At 41.8% G+C, this 23,772-nt stretch overlaps 2 protein-coding genes across 4 annotated transcripts in view; one reads left to right on the top strand and one right to left on the bottom strand.

The window, feature by feature from the left end:
• The first annotated feature begins 523 nt into the window (after positions 1-523).
• On the top strand, positions 524-11,824 carry si:ch211-106h4.6 (plexin domain-containing protein 2). The gene is made up of 14 exons (XM_037083383.1): positions 524-912; positions 3,483-3,709; positions 4,261-4,404; positions 4,573-4,642; positions 5,358-5,480; positions 5,604-5,722; positions 5,798-5,897; positions 5,987-6,082; positions 6,247-6,328; positions 6,926-6,986; positions 7,084-7,315; positions 8,337-8,369; positions 8,954-9,111; positions 9,718-11,824. Exons 1-14 carry the CDS (start codon positions 792-794, stop codon positions 9,931-9,933), a joined length of 1,782 nt encoding a protein of 593 aa, XP_036939278.1. The 5' UTR covers positions 524-791; the 3' UTR covers positions 9,934-11,824.
• Positions 10,459-23,772, bottom strand: part of si:ch211-106h4.9 (rab effector MyRIP) — a 25,340-nt gene continuing 12,026 nt past the window's right edge. Inside the window, exons 6-18 of one of the 3 annotated variants that reach the window (XM_037083380.1) lie at positions 21,205-21,285; positions 19,546-19,643; positions 18,895-18,975; positions 18,487-18,633; positions 17,665-17,800; positions 16,816-17,360; positions 14,187-16,094; positions 13,556-13,612; positions 13,154-13,336; positions 12,600-12,761; positions 12,331-12,429; positions 12,056-12,116; positions 10,459-11,185 (exon numbers count right to left, since the gene is read on the bottom strand). In XM_037083380.1, coding sequence (XP_036939275.1) covers positions 11,169-11,185; positions 12,056-12,116; positions 12,331-12,429; positions 12,600-12,761; positions 13,154-13,336; positions 13,556-13,612; positions 14,187-16,094; positions 16,816-17,360; positions 17,665-17,800; positions 18,487-18,633; positions 18,895-18,975; positions 19,546-19,643; positions 21,205-21,285 — 3,575 coding nt within the window. In that variant the 3' untranslated portion in view covers positions 10,459-11,168. The remainder of the gene's footprint in view (positions 11,186-12,055; positions 12,117-12,330; positions 12,430-12,599; positions 12,762-13,153; positions 13,337-13,555; positions 13,613-14,186; positions 16,095-16,815; positions 17,361-17,664; positions 17,801-18,486; positions 18,634-18,894; positions 18,976-19,545; positions 19,644-21,204; positions 21,286-23,772) is intronic. The other 2 variants (XM_037083381.1, XM_037083382.1) reach the window with 2 other exon arrangements.

Below are 23,772 nucleotides of genomic sequence, written 5' to 3'. Positions count from 1 at the left end.
CGGAAGGAGATAAATTTCCAAACATTAAAAGTGAAGACCGATTCCCAAGAAAGTGAAGGGTTTGTTGATCTAGATGATAACTCTGACCAGGTAACATTTACAGGCATTGTATTTATCTCTGATTACTAAATAGTTAAATTAAAAGAATCTTATCTTTAAATGGTTAATACAGTTACATAAAAGGTGTGGCTTCGTGGGTTTATTATTGACTATCGCCCACCAGTGGGGAGCTTGTGGAATTACAATGGGGCGACACAACTCTGCTGCCTTCACTTGCTCCTAATAAACGTCAGGTCGGCGGAACATTCAGGCGGGTAATTACTATGATAATTGCCGCACACTAAGAATGAATTAGTTTGGGAGAAATACTTGAGTAATTGTAGCAATATCGCAGTGTAGAAATACTCGATTATTCTACATATTACTTAAGTTGGACTACAAAAGTAGAAGCATTGCATAGAAGTCTATTTCTACTGTACACATTTGGACATTTACGACAACACGTGAAGGCAGCGTTTCCACGGGTACAGACTCATCAACAGCAGCGGTTCATTCTGGAGGACCAACTGACGCTCAGACATTTTGCTGACCAACTAAAAGCTAAACATCGACATCAACATGACAAGTTCTACGTTAGGCCACATGCATAGTTAGAGTTCGCCTCGTCTGTGTGTTTTTTTGTTTTTCTAATAAGATAAGTCGATACTTTTTTGTTATCACTTGGCAATGAGGCATTCAGACACCAAATCCCATTGAGCCAATTAGAGTTTAGGTTGATTCGCGTTTTTGAGATGCGCTACGAACTGGGAGGAAGGATGGCGGTGACCCTGACAAAGACGGTTAATCTCATCACAGGACTGGTCATTGTTGTCCAGTTTCAACTGAGCTTCATGAAGCTGAAACCAGTTAATGGTGAGTTTCAATATAAATGTATATAAGTTATATCTTGAATCCACAAATTAGTTGCTAGTTGTTAGCGTTAACGGTCAGAAGGTCAATTTGCGCAAGACTGTAGAAGATGAGATACTATTATTTTAAAACATAATTGAACCTAAAATGTGTTTTTTCGTTTAAGCTCATTACATTTGTCAATACTATCATGCTAGTTAACGTGGTCGTTGGTGTTAACCGCACTTATGTTACTGCGTCATTTAAAGTTGTTAAAGTCGTGCACAACGAATATCTGATTTATTTATATTATACAAGCTTTGTTCTGCGTCAGTAACACCAATATTTTTGGATTGAACATGCCAACTACAAAAAAAATTATGTGAAGACATTTTATAAAAAATAATAAAGAAAGAAAGAATCCCCCCAAAAATCCCAAATGTTATTTTGTTCTTGGATCAGTGAAAAACTTTTGACAGCATTTAGCCCATGGTGGGACTCTAATTATAATCATTCAAATGATTCATGAGTCTCTCTTTAAAGGTGCACTGTGTAGTTTTGGGGGGGAAAATGTATGCAGAGGAGAAAGACCGTTATGATTCATAATGACTAAAGTCATTGACCGACTTTTTATGCCTAAACTAAATTAAAAAAACTCTCTGCATTTTCATGACTGAGTACTTTGAATAAACAGTGACCTTGAAGAATGCAATTTGTTTCTGATTTAATTTGTTTATACGTGGCAGACCAACCCACTTTTCTAGCTTCGAACAGTGGGGATGTCATTTTTCTTTGAGAAGAACTTGTTTGTTCACTTACAGAGGAGATAGACATTTTTGAGTTTGTATTATTGTCTCCTTAATATTGTAAAGATCAAAATTCTGAGTTTTAATTTATTCTCCAAAACCACATAGTGCGTCTTTAACCTGATATACTAGGGAAAATAAACCATTTATTCAAACAGTTTACTCAAGTACATTTACTGAGGTACTTGTACCTGAGTATTTCAATTTATGCTACTTTATAATTCCACTCCACTAAGTTTGGAGGTAAATGTTGTGCTTATGTTACTGTGCTACATTTTTTTTGATCACTTTAGGTACTAGTTACTGTGCAGGCTGCATGTTGCATCAGAGCCAAAGTAGCACATTTTTAAATTAATATATTTTATAAGCAATCCGTTTAAAGAAAAAGAAAAAAAATCTGATTCTGATTTTCAGAAAAGTGCTGAATTTCAGATCTGATGATTGGGCAGTCTGATAACGCCAAGTATACAGTTTATACATACATGTAAATGTATGTTTAGTTTACTTGTACTTTTCATCCTTTCGTACAGAAATTTCCCTTTGACTTAAGCAATATTTCATTTATCTTTATTTGTACTCAATATGACTTCTTCGTATTTTTACAACACTGGGCCCGTGTACCTGTGTTTATTTGTGTTGCCATGTTGGACCACCAGGTGGAGATACTTAATTTTGAGGGAACTGATTGAATGTGTATCAGGCTCAGTGTGTTACTGAAGCAGCTGTTTTTGACAGTATTTGTGGGTGGGTTCAACTCTTTGTGGAATATCTGCTTTATTTGAAAAGACAGATAAATTAAAAAAAAAAAAAGTGGACCATGCTGCAACAGTGACCTGTGAGATTTGAAGTGTATGATAAATCTGACTGAATGCAACAGACTGGACATTTTAATAGTATCAAACAGAAGCAGCCCCTCAGTAGCAATTTTCTACTTTTTGTTACCAATACATCTTCTCTATCATCTGTTTTCTTGACATCTGCACTGCTACTTTAGACTATATAACATCAACACACTGCCCACACCACACTAACATACATGTGGAAGATTTATCAGGCCTCTGCAGCAACAAGGCCAACATGTGACAAAAAATAAAGACACCCACTGCTGCCCGGTTGGCCTCACATGCCTGGTCCTAGACCTGCTGGTGTGAAGAATGTGAAGCATGCTTTCACCCTCTGCTGTGAAGAGAAAAGCTTGGACACACTGTTGTCACTGGAAGGGCAGAATGACGGGGTGACCACACATGTTTGCCACTTGGCGCATGATGGGGGAATCGTTTATGTCCTCTTCCATATGAGGAGAAGATGGAGGAGATTGTTTACTGCTGTTCGAGATGTTCAAGGAGTCATTCTCCACATCTCATTCCCGTCACATATTTTTTCCCCTTGTTAAGTTGCTTTATCCCTGTGAAAATGTTATTCCATATTGTCAGTACAATACATGTCGAGTGCCAGAAAGAAAATAATGTGCAAAATATTTGATTATGGAAACAATCTTTGTTTTCAGTCCAAGTGTGAATAAAGTTCAGTTGTTTATTGTTTTCTTAATACATTTCTGAAATGATAATTGGATTATAAAATCAGACTATAAACTGTCCACTATAACAATCTAGATGCCTTTATTGTTTTACCCTTTAAAAGATGATTCTCTTTACGTGACAATATTATTCAATTTTATGGAGTGTGGCTGTAAATTTCCTGAATTTAGAAATGTTTGCTCAATGTTGGAAGACCTCAAACAATGTGACTATGACGATAATGTTAAATCTCCTCTCTGTGATGCTTCAGGAGTCTACCGCACTGACACACAGGAGCTGTCTCCTCCAGAGGGAAGCTCGTATGTAGTCACAGGGAACAACAAGCCCAGAGAGAGAGGGTGGGCACCCAGGCCCAGTTCTGCAGCCCCTGGCTGGGCGGCAGATACAGGGGGTCTCTACAGAGACAAGCATCAACCAGAGGCGTCAGATCCAGAGCTGCTGACGGAGCAGGGACACGACAATTCTACACATATTGTGGTAGAGTTATTTACAGCTAAGAGGTTGTCACTCGATGTATTTATGTATTTTGTCATGAGTCAATGTCAGAGTGTTTCCTGTGGTCAGGGACAATTCAATTCAGGTTCAGCAGATGAGAGAAAAATAGTTCTTAAGCTTTAGTTCCAACGTTTCTAGGAAGGAAGTTCAGAACATTTAGATAAAATGTTCAAATGTGGGTGACTTACATCTTACAAACATGCTGAATAAATACATATAACTGCATGTAAATTTATAAGCAAGAGAGAAAAAACGAAGACAATGGGAACATTTGTTGCTGTGGTTCTCAAATGTGTTCCCTCGTTGGAACCAGAAATTGTAATATTAGAGATATTAGCAACAAAATGTTATTTAGGCATGTTTCCTTGGTGAACAAAGACAAAGGTGCTAAACTCAAACTGTATAGCCAGCTGGAAAGCAATCTTTTCATCACTCGAACATGAAGTAGATTAAATTTATTTTCCACAGTTTCTGTCCCTAACACTGGTTTAATGTATGTTTTAAAGCATTTCAATTCCTACATTTTTGGACAGAATATCGATCACGCCTACTACACATCTAAAATCTACGGACCTGGAGACGCAGCGGGTAAAGAGCTGTGGGTGAATATCGATGAGACGGAGGAGGACGAGTGGAAGGTCTTTGGCGTCCTGTCCGGCACCCACAGACAAGCTGAGGTATAAAATCAATCTGTGAATACAAGGGACAGTCAGTGTTTTATGCTAAATTAAATACCTCCTGTAGGAGAATTATTTATTCCTCTGTGTATGTTCTTTAACTTTCCTGAATGAAATTATTATTTTGACATTTAGTTTATATTGCACTTTGCCTTTCTTTGTTTCCAGAGAGTGAATCTTTCCTTCAACTTCCCTTTTTACGGTCACATACTGAAGGAAATCACGGTGGCAACTGAAGGTTAGTCCTTAACTACACATGACACAGGATTCTATTTTCTTATGTAAATTTTTTATGAGGCCTCAATCTGCAATTAAAGTAGGTTTAAGAGTATGTACTGTATAGAGCAGCAACAGTTTAAGTTCAATTTTAGTTCAATTAGATTTCAACTATTAAATTAATCACAAACTAGTTTGATAATTGGTCAGTTTAAGTAACTTCTTTGAGAGAAAACGTTTTGTTTTTGTTTTTTTGTTTTTCTGGTTTCCTTACTCTTCTATGACAGTAAATCAGTAAAATAATCAACGTTTTAGCTGTCAATGTAAATACTTCTTTATTGTGCAGCCTCATACTATAAAGAGATACATTTTATGAATTTAGAGGGAATTGTTTTATTTTTGTTCATGCTTAATTTACAGTAGGTCAAACTTTAAATAAGTAAATCAATTGAAATATATTTGAAGGCAGAATAGCGCTGCTTTAAAGAGGCTGTAACCTGCATCACATTTCCTTTGATGTTCTCTGATATTTTTTGCTTATACTATCATATTTCTTATTATCTGTGAGAGTCAACAAAAATCTGACATAGAAAGATATGAAATGACTGTGAGTGAGGCAGTTTGTGCGTGGAGCTCTGTGTCCCACAAGTCGTTAACAGTTCAGCAGTTATTGTGAATGTCTCTGTGCATTGCGAATAAATCACTGATGGCAACCTCTGCTTGTTTTCCTCTCACAGGCTTCATTTACACTGGAGATATAATCCACCGACTGCTCACAGCCACTCAGTACATCGCCCCTCTGATGGCAAATTTTGACCCGAGTCTGTCCAAAAACTCAACTGTGTTTTACTTTGATAATGGTAAGAGAGATAGAGAGAGAAATCTGTCAAATTTGGCCTTTTGTGTTGTGGGTCTGCTGGAAAAAAAAAAAACACACTAAATAAATGTGCATTTGTTTGTGTTTGTGTTTGTCTATTGTGTAGGCACTGCGTTAGTGGTTCAGTGGAACCAGATTCACCTACAGGACAACATCAGTCTGGGAAGTTTCACCTTCCAGGCCATTCTGCACACAGATGGACGCATCGTCTTTGCATACAAAGAGGTGACATTTCTTCTCTTCTGTGTTCTTCTTGTACTGTGAAATTTGTTTAAATAAATAATGTACCCTTTTTCATAGATTCCTATAGACATCAACAGCATCAACACTGAGAACCATCCTGTCAAAGTGGGCTTGTCGGATGCTTTCGTGGTGCTTCATGAAATAGAGCAGATCCCCAGTGAGTTGCAAAAATTATTTTACTAAAGACTCAAAACACTGGATCTCATCGGTCTTTAACAACATCATATCCTCTCTGACATGCTCCAGATGTTCGGAGAAGAACCATTTATGAGTATCACAAAGTCAACATCCTCAAGTCCAAAATCTCCAACTCTACGGCTGTGGAGATGCTTCCTCTGCCGAGTAAGTCAGTCTTTCTTACAGTGCTGCCAAGATGGCACACAGTAGCAGCTGTTGCATGTCAGCTCTATGCTGCAGGATGGAATGTAAAAATATATTCAGGTTCAGTTTGCAGAAATCAAAGCCGTCTTTTCCTCCTCAGGCTTCACTGTTTTCTTTATTCTCAGCATGTCTCCAGTTCTCCAGCTGTGGTCCATGTGTCACTTCCCAGATCGGCTTTAACTGTAGCTGGTGCAGTCGGCTACAAAGGTAAACTGGAAAGCACTCAGAGTCAACATACTGAACCACAATGCTGCACATTCCACAACATTTATTTTAAAAAACAGAATTCACTAAATCATTGTTGTGTTCCTTTTGCTGCCCTATTGTAACAGATATAAATTGTGCGTAAGTATATTAGACATGATCCACGCCATTCAAACACTTCGTCCTTTCACTAAGCACCTTGTCAATTAGGGCTGCAACTAATAATTATTTTCATTATCATCTAATCTGTTGATGATTTTTATAGATTAATAAATTTGTTTTTTGGTCCGTAAAATGTCAGAAAATGCTGAAAAATGTTGATCAGTGTTTCCAAAGCCCAAGATGACTCACTCAAATGTCTTATTTCATATAAGAACCTAAAGATATTCAGTGACTTAGTGGAGTAAAGAAACCAGAAAATGTTCACATTTAAGGAGCTGGAATCCAGTAATTTTTTCTGTTACCCAAAGAGTTGGCGATTAATTCAGTAGTTGACAACTAATTGATGAATCACAGCATCTTGTATGTTTGGGAAGGTTAATGTGTATTTATGAATCTCTGCTCTCTCCATACATTGAAAATGGTTGCTTTCTGTCTCAGATGCTCCAGCGGTTTTGATCGTAACCGACAGGACTGGGTCGACCTCGGCTGCCTGGAGGAGGTTCTTATCATTCCTCAATTCAGTAAACTACACAAAGTGTAGCTAGCTATAACTTGTGTCTGTCTGCTAAACAGTTCACTGATGTTTGTTTTTACAGAGAAGGGATCCCCGGTGTCTCCGGGTGACAGATGTTGCAAACACCACATCTCACCACCTCACACATACGACCACTCCTGTTACGATGACCACGATGCAGCAGAGAACCTCCAGCATGACCTCCACCCCTGTTAGCAAAATGTCATCCACTGTCACCAGCCCCTCTACACACAGCAACACCAGCAGTAGGAAAGTATTCACTCCACAGCCTCCGACCAGCAAACCTGCAGACGGTATGCTACAGTAAACAAAATGTGTGTGTTCTATCAGTCTGAAACTTGTTGTTGTTGCTGGGATCCACACCCAGTGTGCTGGGTAAAGTCTGGCAGTTAGAGGGTCAAGTGGTCAGCTATTTCCCAGCCCTCTGTTAGCTCATAGTTGAGTGTATACAGCGCCATGTTAAATACTGCATAGTGTCCTCAGCTGCTGAATGTTAATGCTAATGTATGTGAATATCTGCGGTCAGCTCAGAATATGGAGGAGGCGGCCTGTATTTTGTCTGTAGGGGCCATTGTTTTTAAGTTGAAATGTCCTCAAACAAAACACTTATTTTAGCTCTCATTTTGTATATTTAGATCTTATAAACTTACTTGATTTTTACTAAAATAGAATACATCCCTCAGACACACACTGCTTATATCTGTGATGGCTGTGGGGGCGGGGGGAGGGGACTATGCACTTGTATGTTCTTATCGTCAGCACTTCAATCATAGCACTTAAGGTATCGATAAATAGCAATTACGATCCTCAGATAAGGGCTTGGCAGTTGTTTCTATATTTCTTTTTACTCTATTGACAGTGATATGTTGTGGTTTCTCTCTTGTGACAAATGTACTTATTGTAAGTCGCTTTGGACAAAAGCATCTGCTAAATGTCCGAAATAGAACAGCAATGACACTTGAGATTTGACTTGTACTCAAAATGAGGATCCACCTTAAAAACTCCAACAGTAGGGTGCTGTTCAGCTCAGTTGGTAGCGCAGGTGTCCCATGTACAGAGGCTTTGTCCTCGCTGCAGCGGCCCCAGATCTGAGTCACTCTCCCCTCTCTCTCTCATCCTGTTTCCTGTCATCTGTTTAGCTGTACTTATAATAAAGGCCAAAAAAAATATACTTAAAAAAAACTTCAACAGTAAATAAAAAGCTACTCTATTACAATTAGACATGGTCAATCTCTTGACCTGAGCCTGTTCTTTCCCTGAGAAATGTCAAATAACATATTGCATGTAATAGCTTGTCTTTATTTTCTTTACTAGATGACTCAAAGATGTCTCACATCAACGAAGCATGTAAGTTAACTTTTACCCAAAACTTATATGTTTTCATCGGATGTGTGATGTTTTTTTTTTATTATCTCATCGTTTCAATTCTGATGGCACAACCCCAACAAGTGTGAACATCTGCATGTCTTTGATGCTGTAAGACCCTTCATTTCAAGGCCCTGTCCACATATACATGGGTATTTCTTATAAAAAAAAAAAGCTTTTCCTTTGAGTTTTGGCCTTCTGTACACATGTAAACTGTGTTTAAGATCAACGAACCAGAGCTTTTGGAAAAGTCATTCAGATACTCTTTCAGAAAAGCAGACACACATTTAGTGTTTGTAGCAACATTGGTAATTATATGCATGTGTTATATTTGAGTTTGTACAGGAGCAGAATCAATGTTATATTGCCTGTTCAGGTGTGTTATATGGACACAGATTACTTCTGAAAGGCTGCCAAAACATTTTTTTTTTATTCCCCCTTGTACATGTAGACTAGGCCCCAGTTAGATCTGTAGAATGGAGGGTAGCAACCCCCATCATATTATCAGAGACACAGTGACTTTTACTCTGAGTGTCACTGAGGGTCTCATCATCACGTCTGTACAGCAGGAGACGAGGAGACCACAGGAGAGGGTGATGAGCGGCTGCAGATCGGTCTACTAGCGGGCATCATCTTGATGATGGTTGTCATGGCAGCAGCCGTTCTGATGTCAGTCTACATGTACAACAACCCGACCTCCAGCGCCGGCCTCTTTTTCATGGAGGTCAGTGACACCTACAGTTCTCCATAATACCCTGAAAGACAATTGTTATTTTTTGTTGTTGTTTATTAGCATACTTTGCATATTTGCCTGAGCAATTTTAATTTCCCATTGATATGGTTTTGGTTAATTTCTCCTTGAAATTAAAGTCAAAATAGATAATGGAAGATGAATTCAGACATTTTGTTTGATGAGCCGTGAGGGCTAAAGACACACATATTTGGACTACTAGGATTACCATGAAATTTGGTATGACTCATCTTTGTTAATGAGTACTTATCAATTTTGGTGTCCAAACATTAATCTAGAACCAATGATGGGTAAAAAGTTCCATTACCGACCTGCCGTAGTTGTTATGGACTTTCATGACATTTGCAGCTGATGTTCATGTTTCCCAGATGATGAATTTCAAGTATAAAGTTTCTGACCTTTTTTTTCCCTTCCACAATATTCAGCACCTTTTTTTTATCCACCTCCCAGCACTTCAGATGAGCGGAAACGTGTGTCATGCATACAATTAGTAGCTGTAAAATGCATGTCAGTGATATAATCAAATATTGCTTGAACAGACAAGCTCATGTGTTTATTTAATTTCCTCTCTCCCCTCAGCGGCGGCCGACCCGTTGGCCAGTCATGAAGTTCAGACGAGGCTCCGGTCACCCCTCTTACGCCGAGGTGGAAGCTCCCGGTCAGGACAAAGACACCGCAGTGGTGATCGACCCCAAACAGTCTTTTGCCATGTCCGACAGGAGAGAGAGCGAACAGAAAGAAGGATTCATTGTTCCCGATCAGAGGGAGCGTTTCCTCGTCTCAGAGAGCTCCTGACCAAAACTACATATCCCAGGAGGCTTTGGGGCTCTCTAATGCAGAGACTTGTTTTGGTTTTCAGTTACCTGTTGCTCAAGTTCATTTTAAGAATTTGAGCATTCAGAGGGGAAAACATCAAACCTCTATGAGGAGATTGTAACTACAGAAGACTTTAAGCTACAGTTTGGCTTCATGTTAGCATTAGCTATCTGAGCCACTGGACTGTTTCAATGCAAAGAAAAAGATAAAAAGTTGGGTCACCCATTCTTGTTTACTGCAGCATGACAGAGAGCGAGAGGTGAAGCTGCTGAATGTTTGTTTTTAGACCTTTTCTCTCAAAGACGGCTGTTATTTTCCAGAGCAGGTATGTGTCGTTCCCACACCCACTACACAGGGAGGAATGTCATATTCGGGTGTCATTTCCTCATCTCAAAAATGAGACTGAATTCCTCACCATTACACCCACCTTCATCAAACAGAGCGCACAGCGTTTGCATCTCAGAGCACAACATATTTTAACAGTTTGAAGCAAATGTCTGCAGCTGTTTGAATTTTTACTTTATTTTCTGAATTTAACATTGAAGGCAGAAAACAAAATATGTATACTACAACATCTACAACCATGGAAAAATACAGATCTATATTTATTTCAGACATTGTACAGTCAACATTTTTCTAGCATGCTGTAATTGTTTTCCCATTGTGTAATCTGTATATTTAAGTTAGTGGTAAACACAGTGTAATATTCAGTAGCTGTACTGCTGACAGTTTTAGCGGCTTTAGAACTTTTATTCACCAGCAAGTTAAATTGACAGCTAATGTTAAGAAGTCTAAATATTATTCAAATTAAAACATTAAGATTTGTGCACATGCTGTGGGATGTAATAATTTTACCAGTTTTAGCCGTTTTGGAGACCTAAAAGAAAAAACTCAAATGTTAGTTAATTTTTTCTTATGCTTAGTGATCGGAGTTTACCTGCTCCTCTTCAACAAATTGAAGAATGTTTCAGTCATCCATCTAATAATAAAGTAGTTTTATCTACATTTTGATAAGATGACACAAGAATCAACAGTCAGTAACATACAGCACAACTACACCACGTAAACATACAGTACTAGTGTCCCAAATTGTTTGAGGCATGTTTAGTTTAAAACTAAGTTAAGGCAAAAAGGTGTCCGAACGGATGACTTAAGACTGGCCTGTTGGCTGCAGAGGGTCAAGGCACTGCTGTGATGGAGGTACCGCAGATGAATCAAGCTTCCTTATCTTCTGAGAAAAAAAATCAAACAAAAAGAGAGGGAGAAAAAAATTATTTATAATCCAATTACAAAGTGATCTGGGGTGCTGGAACGAAAGGAGTCAGACACCAGCTCTTGTTCAACGGGTGGATAGTTCATAATTGTCAGAAAAATACTATATCAATGCAGTTTTGTAACATTTTGTGACAATAATTTACATATAATCGCCAAATATGTTATATGATCAAATATAATCTGGTTTGGATGTCCAAAGATCATCAAAACAGTGTAAAGGGTTCAAACATGTCCTTGAAAGTTTGTGAATTAAAAAAAATCTCAATGCCTTGAACATTTTAGAAAATAGATTTAAATAGACTTGGGTCATTGAAAGTGCTTGAATTAATATTTTGCGCAGGAACAGAAATTAAAGTTCTAATATTTTTTTACTTGATGTTAGCAGTTAGGCTACGATCTGCATTCTGTTGTGTCTCCTGCTGTTTCCACTGAAACTGCACGGTTAAGACGTGTTCACATATTCGAGTCGCTCTGTTTGTTTTCTGTGCGTTTCTGTAAAGTCTGCCGGCTCAGTATAAAAACTGTCGGTGTTAGGTCCTTGAATTTGATGTTTAAGAATGTGAGGTGATTAAAAGTACATTTGCAAATCCCTTGACTTTCGAGTATGCTGTTGACACTGTTATCCCACTGTGCATTGCACAGAGGAGAAGGAAGAGCTGGTTACACTTTAAAAAATTTGTCCGCTAGTTAAACAGCTACAGGACCAAAAAAAACTACTAATAAATGTTGGGGAAACATTTTTGCATTAACTTTCTAAAGCTACATTTTGATAACATCTGTGCAGGGATTGGAAAATTTAAAACATGAAAAAGCTTTTGTTTCGTACCTTTCACTGGTGGTGCAGGTAATCGCCTCCTCAGTTGTTTTGATGAGTCCAGGGTGATGGGCTGTATGTGAAACATAAGCCTTGTTTTTTTTTTAATTCTTCTACAATGTGTTTGTAAGGAAGCCCTGAGGGGCAAGTGTCTTAATTCGTTCATAAGTCATAAACACAGGAGAGAAAACAATTCTTCACTTGCCCCTCTGGGTTTCCCCATGTTTGACTTTATGTTCTGTTAGCTGTGCTGATGATATGTATATTAATGTGAAGTGATACGGCACCATGACTGGAATCGTCCTGGTCTTATTGGCGCGTGACTGTGTGTCCACATCGAGGCCTGCGCTCTTCAAAGCGGCAATTCTGGCGGAGATGTCACAAATCTAGAGCAGAAACATCACAGGGACGTGACGCAGTACATGTTGGTTAATGTCACGCTGGCTCTAAACACCAGGAGTCTTTATGAACTCATCAAACAGTTCCCAAGGCAGACACTTTATTAATGTGCCATCTTTCAGTTTTAAAATGGGATTCGTAGTTGGCTTGGACTCACCTGTAGCTCAGACTGTTGAACTTTAGCAGCTGCTGATGCGACCTGCTCCTCCAGGAAGGACAGCTCCATATCAGACGTGGCGCTGCAGATGCCTCGGGCACATTCCTCCAGGTCGCTCAGCTCCGACTCCAGACTGTACACCGTGCCAGCTGCTACGTACACCTGCAGCATCGGGTTCAACACAGGTCAGTATTGGTATTTTCTGAGTAAACCTGCTAAGTAAACCTTTCCACTTCTTTCTAACCTTTAGGCTACTGTTTCCAAGATATGACACAGTTAAAAGCAGCTACAGTGACCTTTACCAGAGAGAGCTGAGTAATTTTACTTTTTTTGAGTATTTTTATAAAACCATCTATAATTGGAAACATTTCAGTTTAACTGTACAGTGTCTGTCCTGTCTCTGTGCTCCTTGCAGACAGTGATGCAAACACAAGTTTAAAACGAGCTGCAGTATGTTATTACCATGCAGCTGAAGCTGAAGGACAAGCACCATCTAAAATCTGCAAGTAAACAGTATCATTAAATCAGCGCCACATGCAGTGTTGCAGACTCACGTTCTCCTCCAGTCTGGAGAACTGTTGGTCCAGTTTCTTGGGGTCTGTGTTGGGGGGCAGGGCGGAGGGGGTGGACATTCGGGGCTCATCTCCTCCATCCACGCCCTGCAGCAGCTCCTCGGTGGCGTTCAGCACCTTCAGAACCTCGGTGGTGATGCTGCGTAGAGACACTGCCGAGTACCTCTTAAACACACACACACACACAACACAGAAATCATTGCAATGTAAACAGGACTTGTGCATCATAATAATAAAGTCTTATCTGACCATTTTTCAACGTTCTCCAGCAAACCCAGGTTAATGAAATTAATGCACGAAAAACACAAGAGCAAGGAGAGAGGAGAAAGTGAGTGAAGCAGGTGGAAATAAATCAGCAATCATCTCCACGCTACAGGCTCTCACCTGCTCCAGCAGAGTGGATATGTACTCTAGTGTTTTGTAAAGCTCCAGGTCAACACCCTACAGCACACAAAGACGAGAAGACAACACAGGACAGACAGGAGGAGGGCGTCAGCAGCAAGCAGAGAGTCAGCTGTTCAGGAGTTAGTGACTTTGAAAAGAGCAGTTAGTAAGCAGAGTTACGGTTAATCAGTTACAGTCAATGAGTATGAAAGATTAGCTATTTGAATGAGCAATATCAAATCGCTGATTTGTTTTAATCATATATGCAATGAATATCAGCACATTCACTTTTTTAAGACAGTTCAAGAAAATGGAGATAATACTTCATCTGCGGTAAAAAAAAAAAACTTTTTTTTTTTTTTTCCAGCAATGAAGCTCTATGTAGAAAGCTCTATGCTTATTACTGTAAACATTCAACAAATGCTATTTAAACTGATACATGTTTTGTAAGTGACAACATTTTAGTTTGCTTACATTAGCTGAACTCAAGTCACAACAGACTGTCAGTGGAGAATTTATGATGTAAACACATCAGGCTTTTCTAACTCGACCTGACTTTTGATACTCTTGGATTGTTGGCCGGCTACATAGGTGTTTCATGTCTGTCTCTGTTCTACACTTCGGTTCTTACAATTTGAATCTCCTCTGGTGACAGTAAACCCTCCTGAAGAGACGGCGTGCTGCTCTGCTCCATGTCGTCTGCGTCGTCTTCTTCCTCTTTGGCTTCCTGGAGTCTCTCATCGGTTTCTTTACCGTCGCAGCCTCCCTCTGCTCCGTCTCCCTTTGTCTCCGTCATGACTTTTCCTCCTCTGTCCTCTTGTCCTTCGTCATCATATGTCTGTTTGGCCTCGTGCATCTCCGTCATAAAAGGCGTTTCTTTCGTTAATTTGCCGTCCTCCTGCGTGTCTGTGTCTCTTTCATCTCCACTCTCCTTCTCACTCGAAATATCACCCTCAGCTTCCCCGGCCACGTCTCCTCCTGGCCTCTCTTCCACAGCCGACTCTGACATCACGTTGTCGCCTCGACTCCGAGACTCTTCTGCTCTTCCTGTCTCTTCTGATGTGTTTGTGCAAACATCGTTGTCCTCAAATCCACTTTGTCTCCCTGCTCTTACGCTCTCTTCTGTCTCTCCTTCCTCTGTTTCTCTATGCGTTGACCCGTTTTCTGCAGCTTCTTCTCTTAACGTCTCTCCCTGCATGTCCTCCAGGGTCATCATCAACATGCTGCTGATTATTCTGTCGAATTCTGCGTCCTCCTCTTCGCTCTCTGCGTCTGTGACCTGTTCCTTGTCTGGCCACTTCGCCTCTGGCTGATTCTCCTTTGTTAGCTCGTCCGTTCTCTCCGCTTCAGTCTCTCGCCTTTCCTCTGACTCTTTCAAATCTTGTACTTCTTCTTCCTCTTCATCCTCAGTCTCTGTCACCCTCTCTTCCTCCACCTCCGTTTCATCTTGTTGAACGTCTTTTGTCTGACTATCCAAAACATTACCAGTTCTTTCTTTTCCCCCACTGCTCTCCCTCTTTCCTTCCTCAGTTTCATCCCTCAGGTCAAACATGTTCACATCCAGATCCCCAAAGGATCCTCTCCTCCCCTGACGCAGGTGCTGCCCCGCTGCCTCGTCCCACAGACGTCTCGCGGCTCCTCCGTCATCTGCTTCCTCGTTCTCTCCAACTCTGTCCAGCTCGTCCTCGGTGGAGGAAAACTGAGAGGCGCTGACTAAACTGGACAGATCGCGCAGCTGAGCGGCCTGGACGGCTTTCTCTGCCTGCAGTTTCCACAGCGCCGCTTCGTCTATCGCCTCCTCCTCTTCACCTCCCCCTGCTCTGTCTAACTCATCCTCCGTGGAGGAGAACTGAGCGGCGTTGATTTGGTTCGCCAATCTGCACACTTTCGCCGCCAGCTCCTCGTTCCTCCCATCCTCCTCCTCCTCCACGCCGACTCTGTCCAGCTCATCCTCGGTGGAGGAGAACTGGCTCGCTCTCACTTCTTTTTCCAGCTGACAGATTTTAAAAGTGAGTCCGTCTGCCTCGTCCTCCCTCTGCTCCGCCACATCTTCATCCCTTTCTCCCGTCCATTCTCCCTCACTCTGGCTGACTTTGTCGAAGTCGTTGTCAGTGGACGTGAAGTACGTGAGTCGGGACTGCCTGACGAGCTTGTATAATCTGGATTTCATCTTTTCATCATCATCATCAACCTCCTCCTCATCCTCTGTTCTTCCTTCATCCAAGTTGACATCCATCCTCCACAGCTCCTCATCTTCCTCATCTCTGTCCTCGCTCCCCTGTCTCTCTTCCTCCCTCTGTCCATCACTTTCATTATCTCTCTCTCCGCTGACGACTTCTTCCTCTCCTCCGGTGGAGAAATCAGACCCTCGGCCTGCTGAACGTTTGAACAACAGCTCCTTGTCCATCTGATTGGCCCCGTGGGCTGTGATGTCACGCTCGAAGGCCAATGGTTCAGGGGTCGTGGCTCCAGAGGTCAGAGTGTCGGGGGTCACAGCATCGGAGGAATGTTGGGAGTGGTCGTCATTTGTACAGTAATCCTGTGAATACATGGAATAAAAGATTTTTAAAACACATTCAATCGTGCAAACATAAACGCGCAGTCCTCATTTGGTCAAAAACAATCTAAAAAGAAAAAAAAAGTGGAAAAAATATCGTTCAAATGTCTCATGTAGCTCGACCAACTTAAAATAATTAATTTTAGATGATAAAAACACTGAAAAGCAGCACATTTTTCATGCGTTCGATTATTTAATTCAACGCTAAAGTTATTTTTTCATATTTTTATCTATTTTCGCTGTAACCATTATTCTTCATTCCAATTTTAACAGCTTTACTGTGCTGTTTGTGTTCCCTTACATCTGGAGGATATGATTTGTGGGCCGTGCCATCTCTGTCGTGTATTAGAGTAGAGTATTAGGGTCAAGGGGTGAGACAAAAAAATGAGAGGAGGCAGTTTTTTTTCCATTATGCATTTTAAGACAAAAGTCAAGAGTGTTTCTCTTCAAAGTCTTAACACTGAAAACTAGCCTGTTCATGAGCTAAAAGAGAAATTATTTTTTTCTCATTTAACCCAATTCTGAAGTACAGTTTCATCGCTTCACCTACTTTTTTTCAAACTCTTCCGTAGTTGCACCACAAAGCCTGATAATAATAGAAAAAATTGCAGCTCCTGCAGTCAGCCATGTTGCAATTTTGAGTATTTGACAACATTGTTTAACCCTCTTTTCATCTCAGCAGCTTGTAGATGATATTTCTCACCACAGAAGAAGCTGCCAACTCTTTTTTACTCTTCCGTTTCTTCTGTGACCTCCGGACTTTTCTCACTCCTGGCTCTGCAGTCGCCTCTCCACCCTCTTCCTCCGTCACTCCCTCCACATTAAAGTTCACATCGATGATGCTGGTCCTGGGGGACGATGGGGGGCGCCTGATCTCGGCGGGCACCTTCTTCTTCAAAAGAGCCAGCAGAGGTTTATGAAACTTCCAGTTCCCCTCAGAGTCTGAGAACAGCTCGTCTCTGCTGCCCCGGCGGCTCGTCAGCGGGGACGGGGTCCTGTTTCTCATGTCCTGCAGGTTGAGGTACGAGTTCGTCATCTTCCTGTGGATCTCCTGGAGGACGGCACCCCAGGAGCTGTCGGGCTCGGGTTTGGTTTCGGTGTCGGAGCCCATGCCTTCGTAGGCGGACACCACGCCGGACTCCCTCTCCAAGGCACTGTAGACCAGGCTCTTCCTCTTGGTCAGCAGGCTGGGACGTGACAGCTGGGTGCTCTGCAGGGCAATCCAGTTCCCATCTGGGCTCTTCAGCACTGAGAACACACACGCACGCACAGATATCATGCAGGCAAGAGACCATATGCCAAACAAGCATACCACGCAAAGTACAATTAAACATGCAGCAACAAACAAAAACACAGAGGAGGTAGGTATGACAGTGGTTTTTAATATGATATAAGCTTGTTTTTAAACTTGACCTCAACTATCAAACATACAGTAGCGCTTCACTGAAGCTATTAGACCTGGAACTATTAGTTAACTATTGAGTTTGCTGCTGAAAGTAAATTAAAGTATAAATATTCCTGACACAAGTCGCAATGATCAATGAGATCTCACCAGCATTGTCGAGCCGGTCTACGCTCTTCCAGGGCGACATGGCCGACCCTCCTCCTTCCTTCTTCAACGCCTGTGTCGAGTCTAGTATCAGACCCGGAGGGTCATTGTCCAACAGCGAGAAGGCGGAGTGAGACCTCTGAGGACAGACAGACAACAATAACTAGCTCTCTGTTGTGCCGCAGTCACCTGCTCCAGTTTCACCCACAATCGTTCTGGATGTCAGCAACTAGATTAAGTCTATGGAGCAGTTTAGCCAGCAGAGGTCAGCATACAGCACAATATACGTACAGTAAAAGCACCTGTTCTGCAGAAGAAATGGTCCCTGTGACTGACACTTCTACAGGACAGCACCAGGCTCTTACTGATTCATTCAAGTTGAAATAACATCTGACTGTTTTAGCTGGTGTAGGTTAAGCTCAGTTCAGTAACCCGCTGAACAAAAACATATCCAAACGGTTTTGCCAGTGTTGGAAAGACCTCCAGTGGGTGCAAGAATGATTTTTTTTTTTTTTCTTTTTCACTATCGAAGTCCAGGTGGCATCCTTACAGGGTTCAAAATGTAAGTTTTTACAATTTTTCAACTTCAATCACAGACATCTAAAGAACTTTTGTGGTTTTTATGATGGTCACATTTTACTCAGTTCAGTAAGGAGGACTCGATCCCCTGGCCTCAGTGTATCTCAGTGGCCTGTATGAGGCACACTCTGTAACCAGCTGAGGTATTATCAGCTTCATCAGATGCAGGGTTTTGGTCATCCCACCATCGTGAAGCAGGCTAATGTTCCCAGGCTGTGTGAATGAATGTGTCTTTTTTTTTTTTACCCAGAGGCCTGGTTGCTGTTTGAGGGAGCTGGAGGCTCGATCGCAGGCAGACTGATGAGGATGCTGAAGGTCAGTGTCGTGTTCAAGTGGCCAGTCCTGGTCATATTCTGCCCTCATCCCAGCCAAAGTCTTCCTCCTGCTAATGATCTGAGAGAGACGGAGACACGATGAGTACTGTGAATGGATCCGATCCCATGTGGAACACGCAAGTCTGTTTTCCTGATTCAGAGCAAATCAATGTTTTTGTGCAGGAGGTTTGAAATTTGAACACATCGCCCCGTCTCAGAACAGCTGTGGAGGCTTCTCACACACACTCAATCAGCCTAATTACACACCACAAAACATCTGTTGCTGCACAAAGTGAGTGTTGGCAGCTCAGACGGATGCAATCTATTATTCACATCGTACTTTCTGCACAATCGTCTTGGCGAGTTCCTCGATGAGCTCTCCTCTGTGCTCCCGCAGATAGTGCGCCTCATTCTGCTTCTCCTGGCGAATGAACAAACCGAAAACACACATAAGAGAGCGGTTCAGCACCACGCACACACAAACACACGCGCTGTAAGCTGATTACTCCACTCAACATACGCTCTAAATATACATATTTGCTGTACTCAGTTCAAAAGCTTTGGGATACTTAAACAGATTACGGCTAAGTAGATATATTTTAACATACTGGAGTATATTAGAAAGAAATACACACTCTGGTTTGACCTACAGATACATCTGCTGTCATGAATACTCACATAGTAGCAGATCATATCAGATCAGTTTTCTCTGTAGTCATTTAGCGTCTCTTATTAATAACTGTCAAAGAGTCTCTTTGTGAGGGTTCTGCATCTCCTCCGTGGTGTCTATCTAGTCACTGAGGGTGTCTTTGTGATTGTTCTGTATCTTTAAAGTTAAAGTTAGTTTAGCTGTTTAGCGTCTCTTTTATTCAGAGAGTTTTTGTCTCTTTGTGATAGTTGAGGATCTTGTGTCTACAGAGTGTCTTGTAGATAAGCAAACCAACCATGCATGATGATAGACTGTTAATAAAATGTGAACGACATAAATAACCTGACTGGCGGTGTCGAACTCGGCCTTGGAGATGGCCTCGTCTATGGCCTCCTCTGCCACCCGCATGGCCACAGTGAGTGTCTCTGCCATGCTGTGCTCTGAACACAAAGAAACACAGGGATCGCTTGTTATTACCTGAATTGACAGCACATAAAAAAAAAAAAACATTCACTCTTTTCCCAATTATGTCTAACAGAGGAGGGTAATTGCATCCCTCTCAGTTTAAATCGTCTCCAGGCTGCGTGTTACTAATCTGTTCGCGTTGCCTCGAGGCGCTGCTGACAGAGACGTAACCATCGGGCTGCTGCAGCCTTTCATTCATGTTCGCAGTCACTTATCCTGTGCAGTGAACTGGGAGCGTGAGGAGAAGTGAGGGCAGAGTGGGACCTAGGCGGCGACCGAGAGAGCGGAAAACACAGCGATAAAACATCATCATCCGACTGTTTACCTCTCCGCTGCAGTAAAGCATTAGATTCATGGCAGCTGGGAACAAATATGAGTTTATGGATTCATGAGAGGATTACTATGACCCCTGAGTAACCTTGAACCGGATAATGCTGCCGTGGAAGGTCAGCTGCAGCAACTTTCCTGCGCAGATGGACTTACGCGCTCGATGCTGCCCCGGGGCCCTAAAGGTGACGCGTCGCTGCGCGGAGAACAGTTTGTGGAGATTAAATGATTTAATATGAACTGACATGGAAAGAGGCCTTACTGCAGTTTTTGTATTTACCTTTCATTGACCTCGATGCCTAGGCCCTGCCTTACAGACAGGGCTTGTTTTAAAATCTAGTTTTAACAGACAAGTTTTAACAGACAAGTTTTAACGATTTCGGAAATATGCTCATTTTGTCTTTTCTTTTTTTTTTCCCCTGCAGAGAGTTTCAGGAGAAGATACTAAAAATCTGCCTAATTCAATATGAAGATGGAGCCAGCAGATTCTTAGCTTGGCACAAAGACTGCAAACATAAGGAAACAGCTAGCTCGGCACTGTACTTGCATGTGCACCCATGGGCACAGGTCTTGAATCGCGGTATGGTCAGGCACTGTCTTGAGGCAGCAGAAAGCTACAGCACCATAGACCAACACAAAGGGCAGAGTCAAAGGTGCAGTCTGTTTCCTGTCATTGTTTTCCTACGCAACCTGATTTTATGATTTGAGACACTGTAACAAATATTATGGCACACATAATCAGCAAAACTACAAGCTGCGGTTGTAATCTTGACAGGACAGAGGAAACTCTCCAGGGGAAACAACATTAAACTTTGCTAAAAACAAATATTTTCAGCAAGAGCTGCTTAGATGCTTCACTTCAAAACTATTTGACTGTATGAACTGGGACTGTGTGTGACGTTTTGATGCATAGAAGAACAAAGGACACTCATTAACCTGAATTACTGATTATTTATGATTATTACAAACATCCTCAGCTAAATGTCGCTGTATTTTCTCATATCAGAGTTATTGATGGGACAGAGGATTGTGAAATGGTGGGGAAGAGGGTCCAGCAGCCAGCTGGCTCTTAAAGGGAACGGGAGAAAATGCTCTTTGTTGGTTTAATATATGTCACGCCCAAAAACATGAATGGAGCAAGTGTCCAAAGGTGAATTCACAAAAGACACTGGGATGGGTGTAATGTTGGAAAATTGAACAAGCCTGCACCTTCAGTTTGTCTGTAGAAGGCTGAGTCGCTCCCACAGACGCTGCCCTCATTGCAGATACTCTCCTCGTAGGCGCTGCCCTCTGCAAACACACACAGACATGGACACACACACACACACACGTTGACATGCTGAACCTGAAAAGACGGGATCAACCTGCCAGTGTTAGAACAATAAAAATAAAACATAAAACGATTCAGAAACAGTAATAGGAAATTACATGTTTAAGCGCTGAGAACATGATGATGATGGTTTGAGTTTTTAACTCCATGACTTGAACTTGGAGTCGATGTCGGAGCAGCGGAGGGCTCAGTCACCCTTCCGACTCTGAACCCTGAGCTCCTTTGACGTGGTGTAAATATTCATGCAACAATGCAGCCATTTGTGGTTATGTAAGTGCATTAGGGCGACCTCGCGTGTGGTATTACCACGACCTGATCTGTGCGCAGCAGGCGCCGGTTCAGAGGTACAGTACAGTACACAGGGTCGCCTTCAATCATTTTAAAGGGGAAAAGAGAGGACTTAAAGCAAATGAGGTTGCTTTTTTTTTATATATATCATCCATACTTACTCCCTTTTATTGCTAAAAAAAAACCCTATAGGCATGAGTTCACTGATGTGTGATAACATGAGGGTCTTCTCTGGGTTTTAGGGGCTTGAGCGTGGATTGTGCTGCTGTGACCCCAAGTGTAAGCCTGCGTGTGTGCGTGTGCAGACATCTGTGTTGAAACATCATATGAGTCAGGATACATTTGGCCGCAGCACAGGGACACGAAGAAGACAAACACAGTTGCATTTACTGGAGCAGCTAAAAGGTCACAAAAACCCCAAAGCACTCTCAGACTCTGGGGAAGGTCAGCGGACGCTGAAATACATGAGTATTTATATATCGCTCGCTGTATTATGTTTATATGTAGATACATAATACTAATGCATTGTGTCATACAATGTATATGATGGCAGGTTGAACCCACATTCATAGCAGTCGCAGAACATCGCATTTTCAATGGAGAAGTCCAGATGTGGGCCGAGTTGAGCTCTAGCTGAGACGGTTACAGGCGTGCTGGCTTGATGATGAGTAAAAAAACTGGCGATCCTCTGACTTTTAATCTAGTCGTCTAGGACACATACAGTGGAACGCCACTCAATGTCCGGATTGGTACTTGGAAGTTGGAGTTGGAAAATGGAAAATAAAATGTAACAAGTGCGACTGCAACCTTGTGTGGCGTTTTTCCACCTCTGCTTTGTTTATCTATGCGAGAAGCACTATCTATGCACTGCTGAGGGTTCAACTGAGACTACGCCTGCAGAAGGGACAACATTTTTGTTACAATCAGTCAAGTTTTCAGCGTCTTGTGCTTGAAATTCTGTCTAACTACAAAATATAAAAAAGAAGGAAAAAAAAGAGAACAGTAAAAAAGTATTTTTTAATACCTAACAAATTCTGTTTTTGTCTTTGAGTGGCATCATTCTGACTGTTCTCCGCTCTAAATGTCTGTACTTTGAATATAAATGTATCTGTATGTGCTCTCTTGCCCTTTTCTTTGCTCCTCACTCATTATCTTCTTCAGTCTTTGGAGGAGGATGTGTCACTGAACTGTCACACTGTCTTGAGGGGGAAATGTTTCACTGCCACACAAACCTCACACTGGATGATGCCTATACCCTCGGCTATTACTTCCCAAATGTCAGCTGTGTTAATTCTGATGCTATTCGTGCAGCTCGCATTATTCTTATGCAGGGTAAGCATCGGCGGGGCTTTTCCATGACTAAGACTGTGCAGATTGGATTTGGCAGCTGAATAAACACTGCTGAATTTCCAGTGCAGGTCAATCATGAACAAATTAGAATGTATGATACAGCCTCTGTGTGTGTGTGTGTGTGTGTGTGTTTAAAATGAAAAACAGAGCTATGTGTACCAGAGTGAGACGCTGAGCGGTGTCCTGTCGCTCAGCCACAGGGGTCACAGCTCCGCGTCATCGCCGGGCAGCGACCTCTCCTCATTGTTCTCTGAAATCCCTCGTCTGCCCAATCAGATCACACTCTGAACTGATGACCCAGAGATGCTCTCCTCCGCTAGACCAACACGCCGGAGCATATGCTGCTGGGGCAACTAGGCTTATTCAATACACTTCCTAGTACCACCAATACGTGTTCAGCATGGCTGCCTCCAGCACAGCTCCTATAACCCTTGTGTGTATTGGTGCTACGCAATGTGTCGGCCTGCTTTAAGAAACGCTACCAAACAAGCAAACAAACTTGCAGTAAACTTGAAATAATGCGAGATGAAACGCCAAGCAGGAGTTTAATCCTGTTTCACTCTCACGTCCTGTTCTACACATGAAACAGCACAAATCACATGATCCCAATGACACAGAGTTTGTTCAGGGAGACACACATCCTCCTGATAAAACCACACCGTCACTTCTCATGAGTGTAAATTCATCCCCATGGTAATCTGTTTACAGCATTCAATAGGGGATTAGACTTGCAGAAGAAATCTGAACAACTCATACTCAGGATTTCAGAACCTTTTTAGATGTCTTATTTTTCTTAAGTGAGTCACAGA

Source organism: Acanthopagrus latus, chromosome 21 (assembly GCF_904848185.1).
Source record: "Acanthopagrus latus isolate v.2019 chromosome 21, fAcaLat1.1, whole genome shotgun sequence".
Lineage (NCBI taxonomy): Eukaryota > Metazoa > Chordata > Actinopteri > Spariformes > Sparidae > Acanthopagrus > Acanthopagrus latus.
Note: the sequence above shows the minus strand (reverse complement) of the source record. Positions and strands in the feature narration are given on the sequence as shown.

Excerpts from the sequence above, each read along its gene's own strand:
- si:ch211-106h4.6 (XM_037083383.1), top strand. The coding sequence starts at position 792 with ATGCGCTACGAACTGGGAGGAAGGATGGCGGTGACCCTGACAAAGACG. Across the intron at positions 4,405-4,572 it reads GCACCCACAGACAAGCTGAG|AGAGTGAATCTTTCCTTCAA; the intron begins GTATAAAATCAA and ends CTTTGTTTCCAG. Across the intron at positions 7,316-8,336 it reads GACCAGCAAACCTGCAGACG|ATGACTCAAAGATGTCTCAC; the intron begins GTATGCTACAGT and ends TTTCTTTACTAG.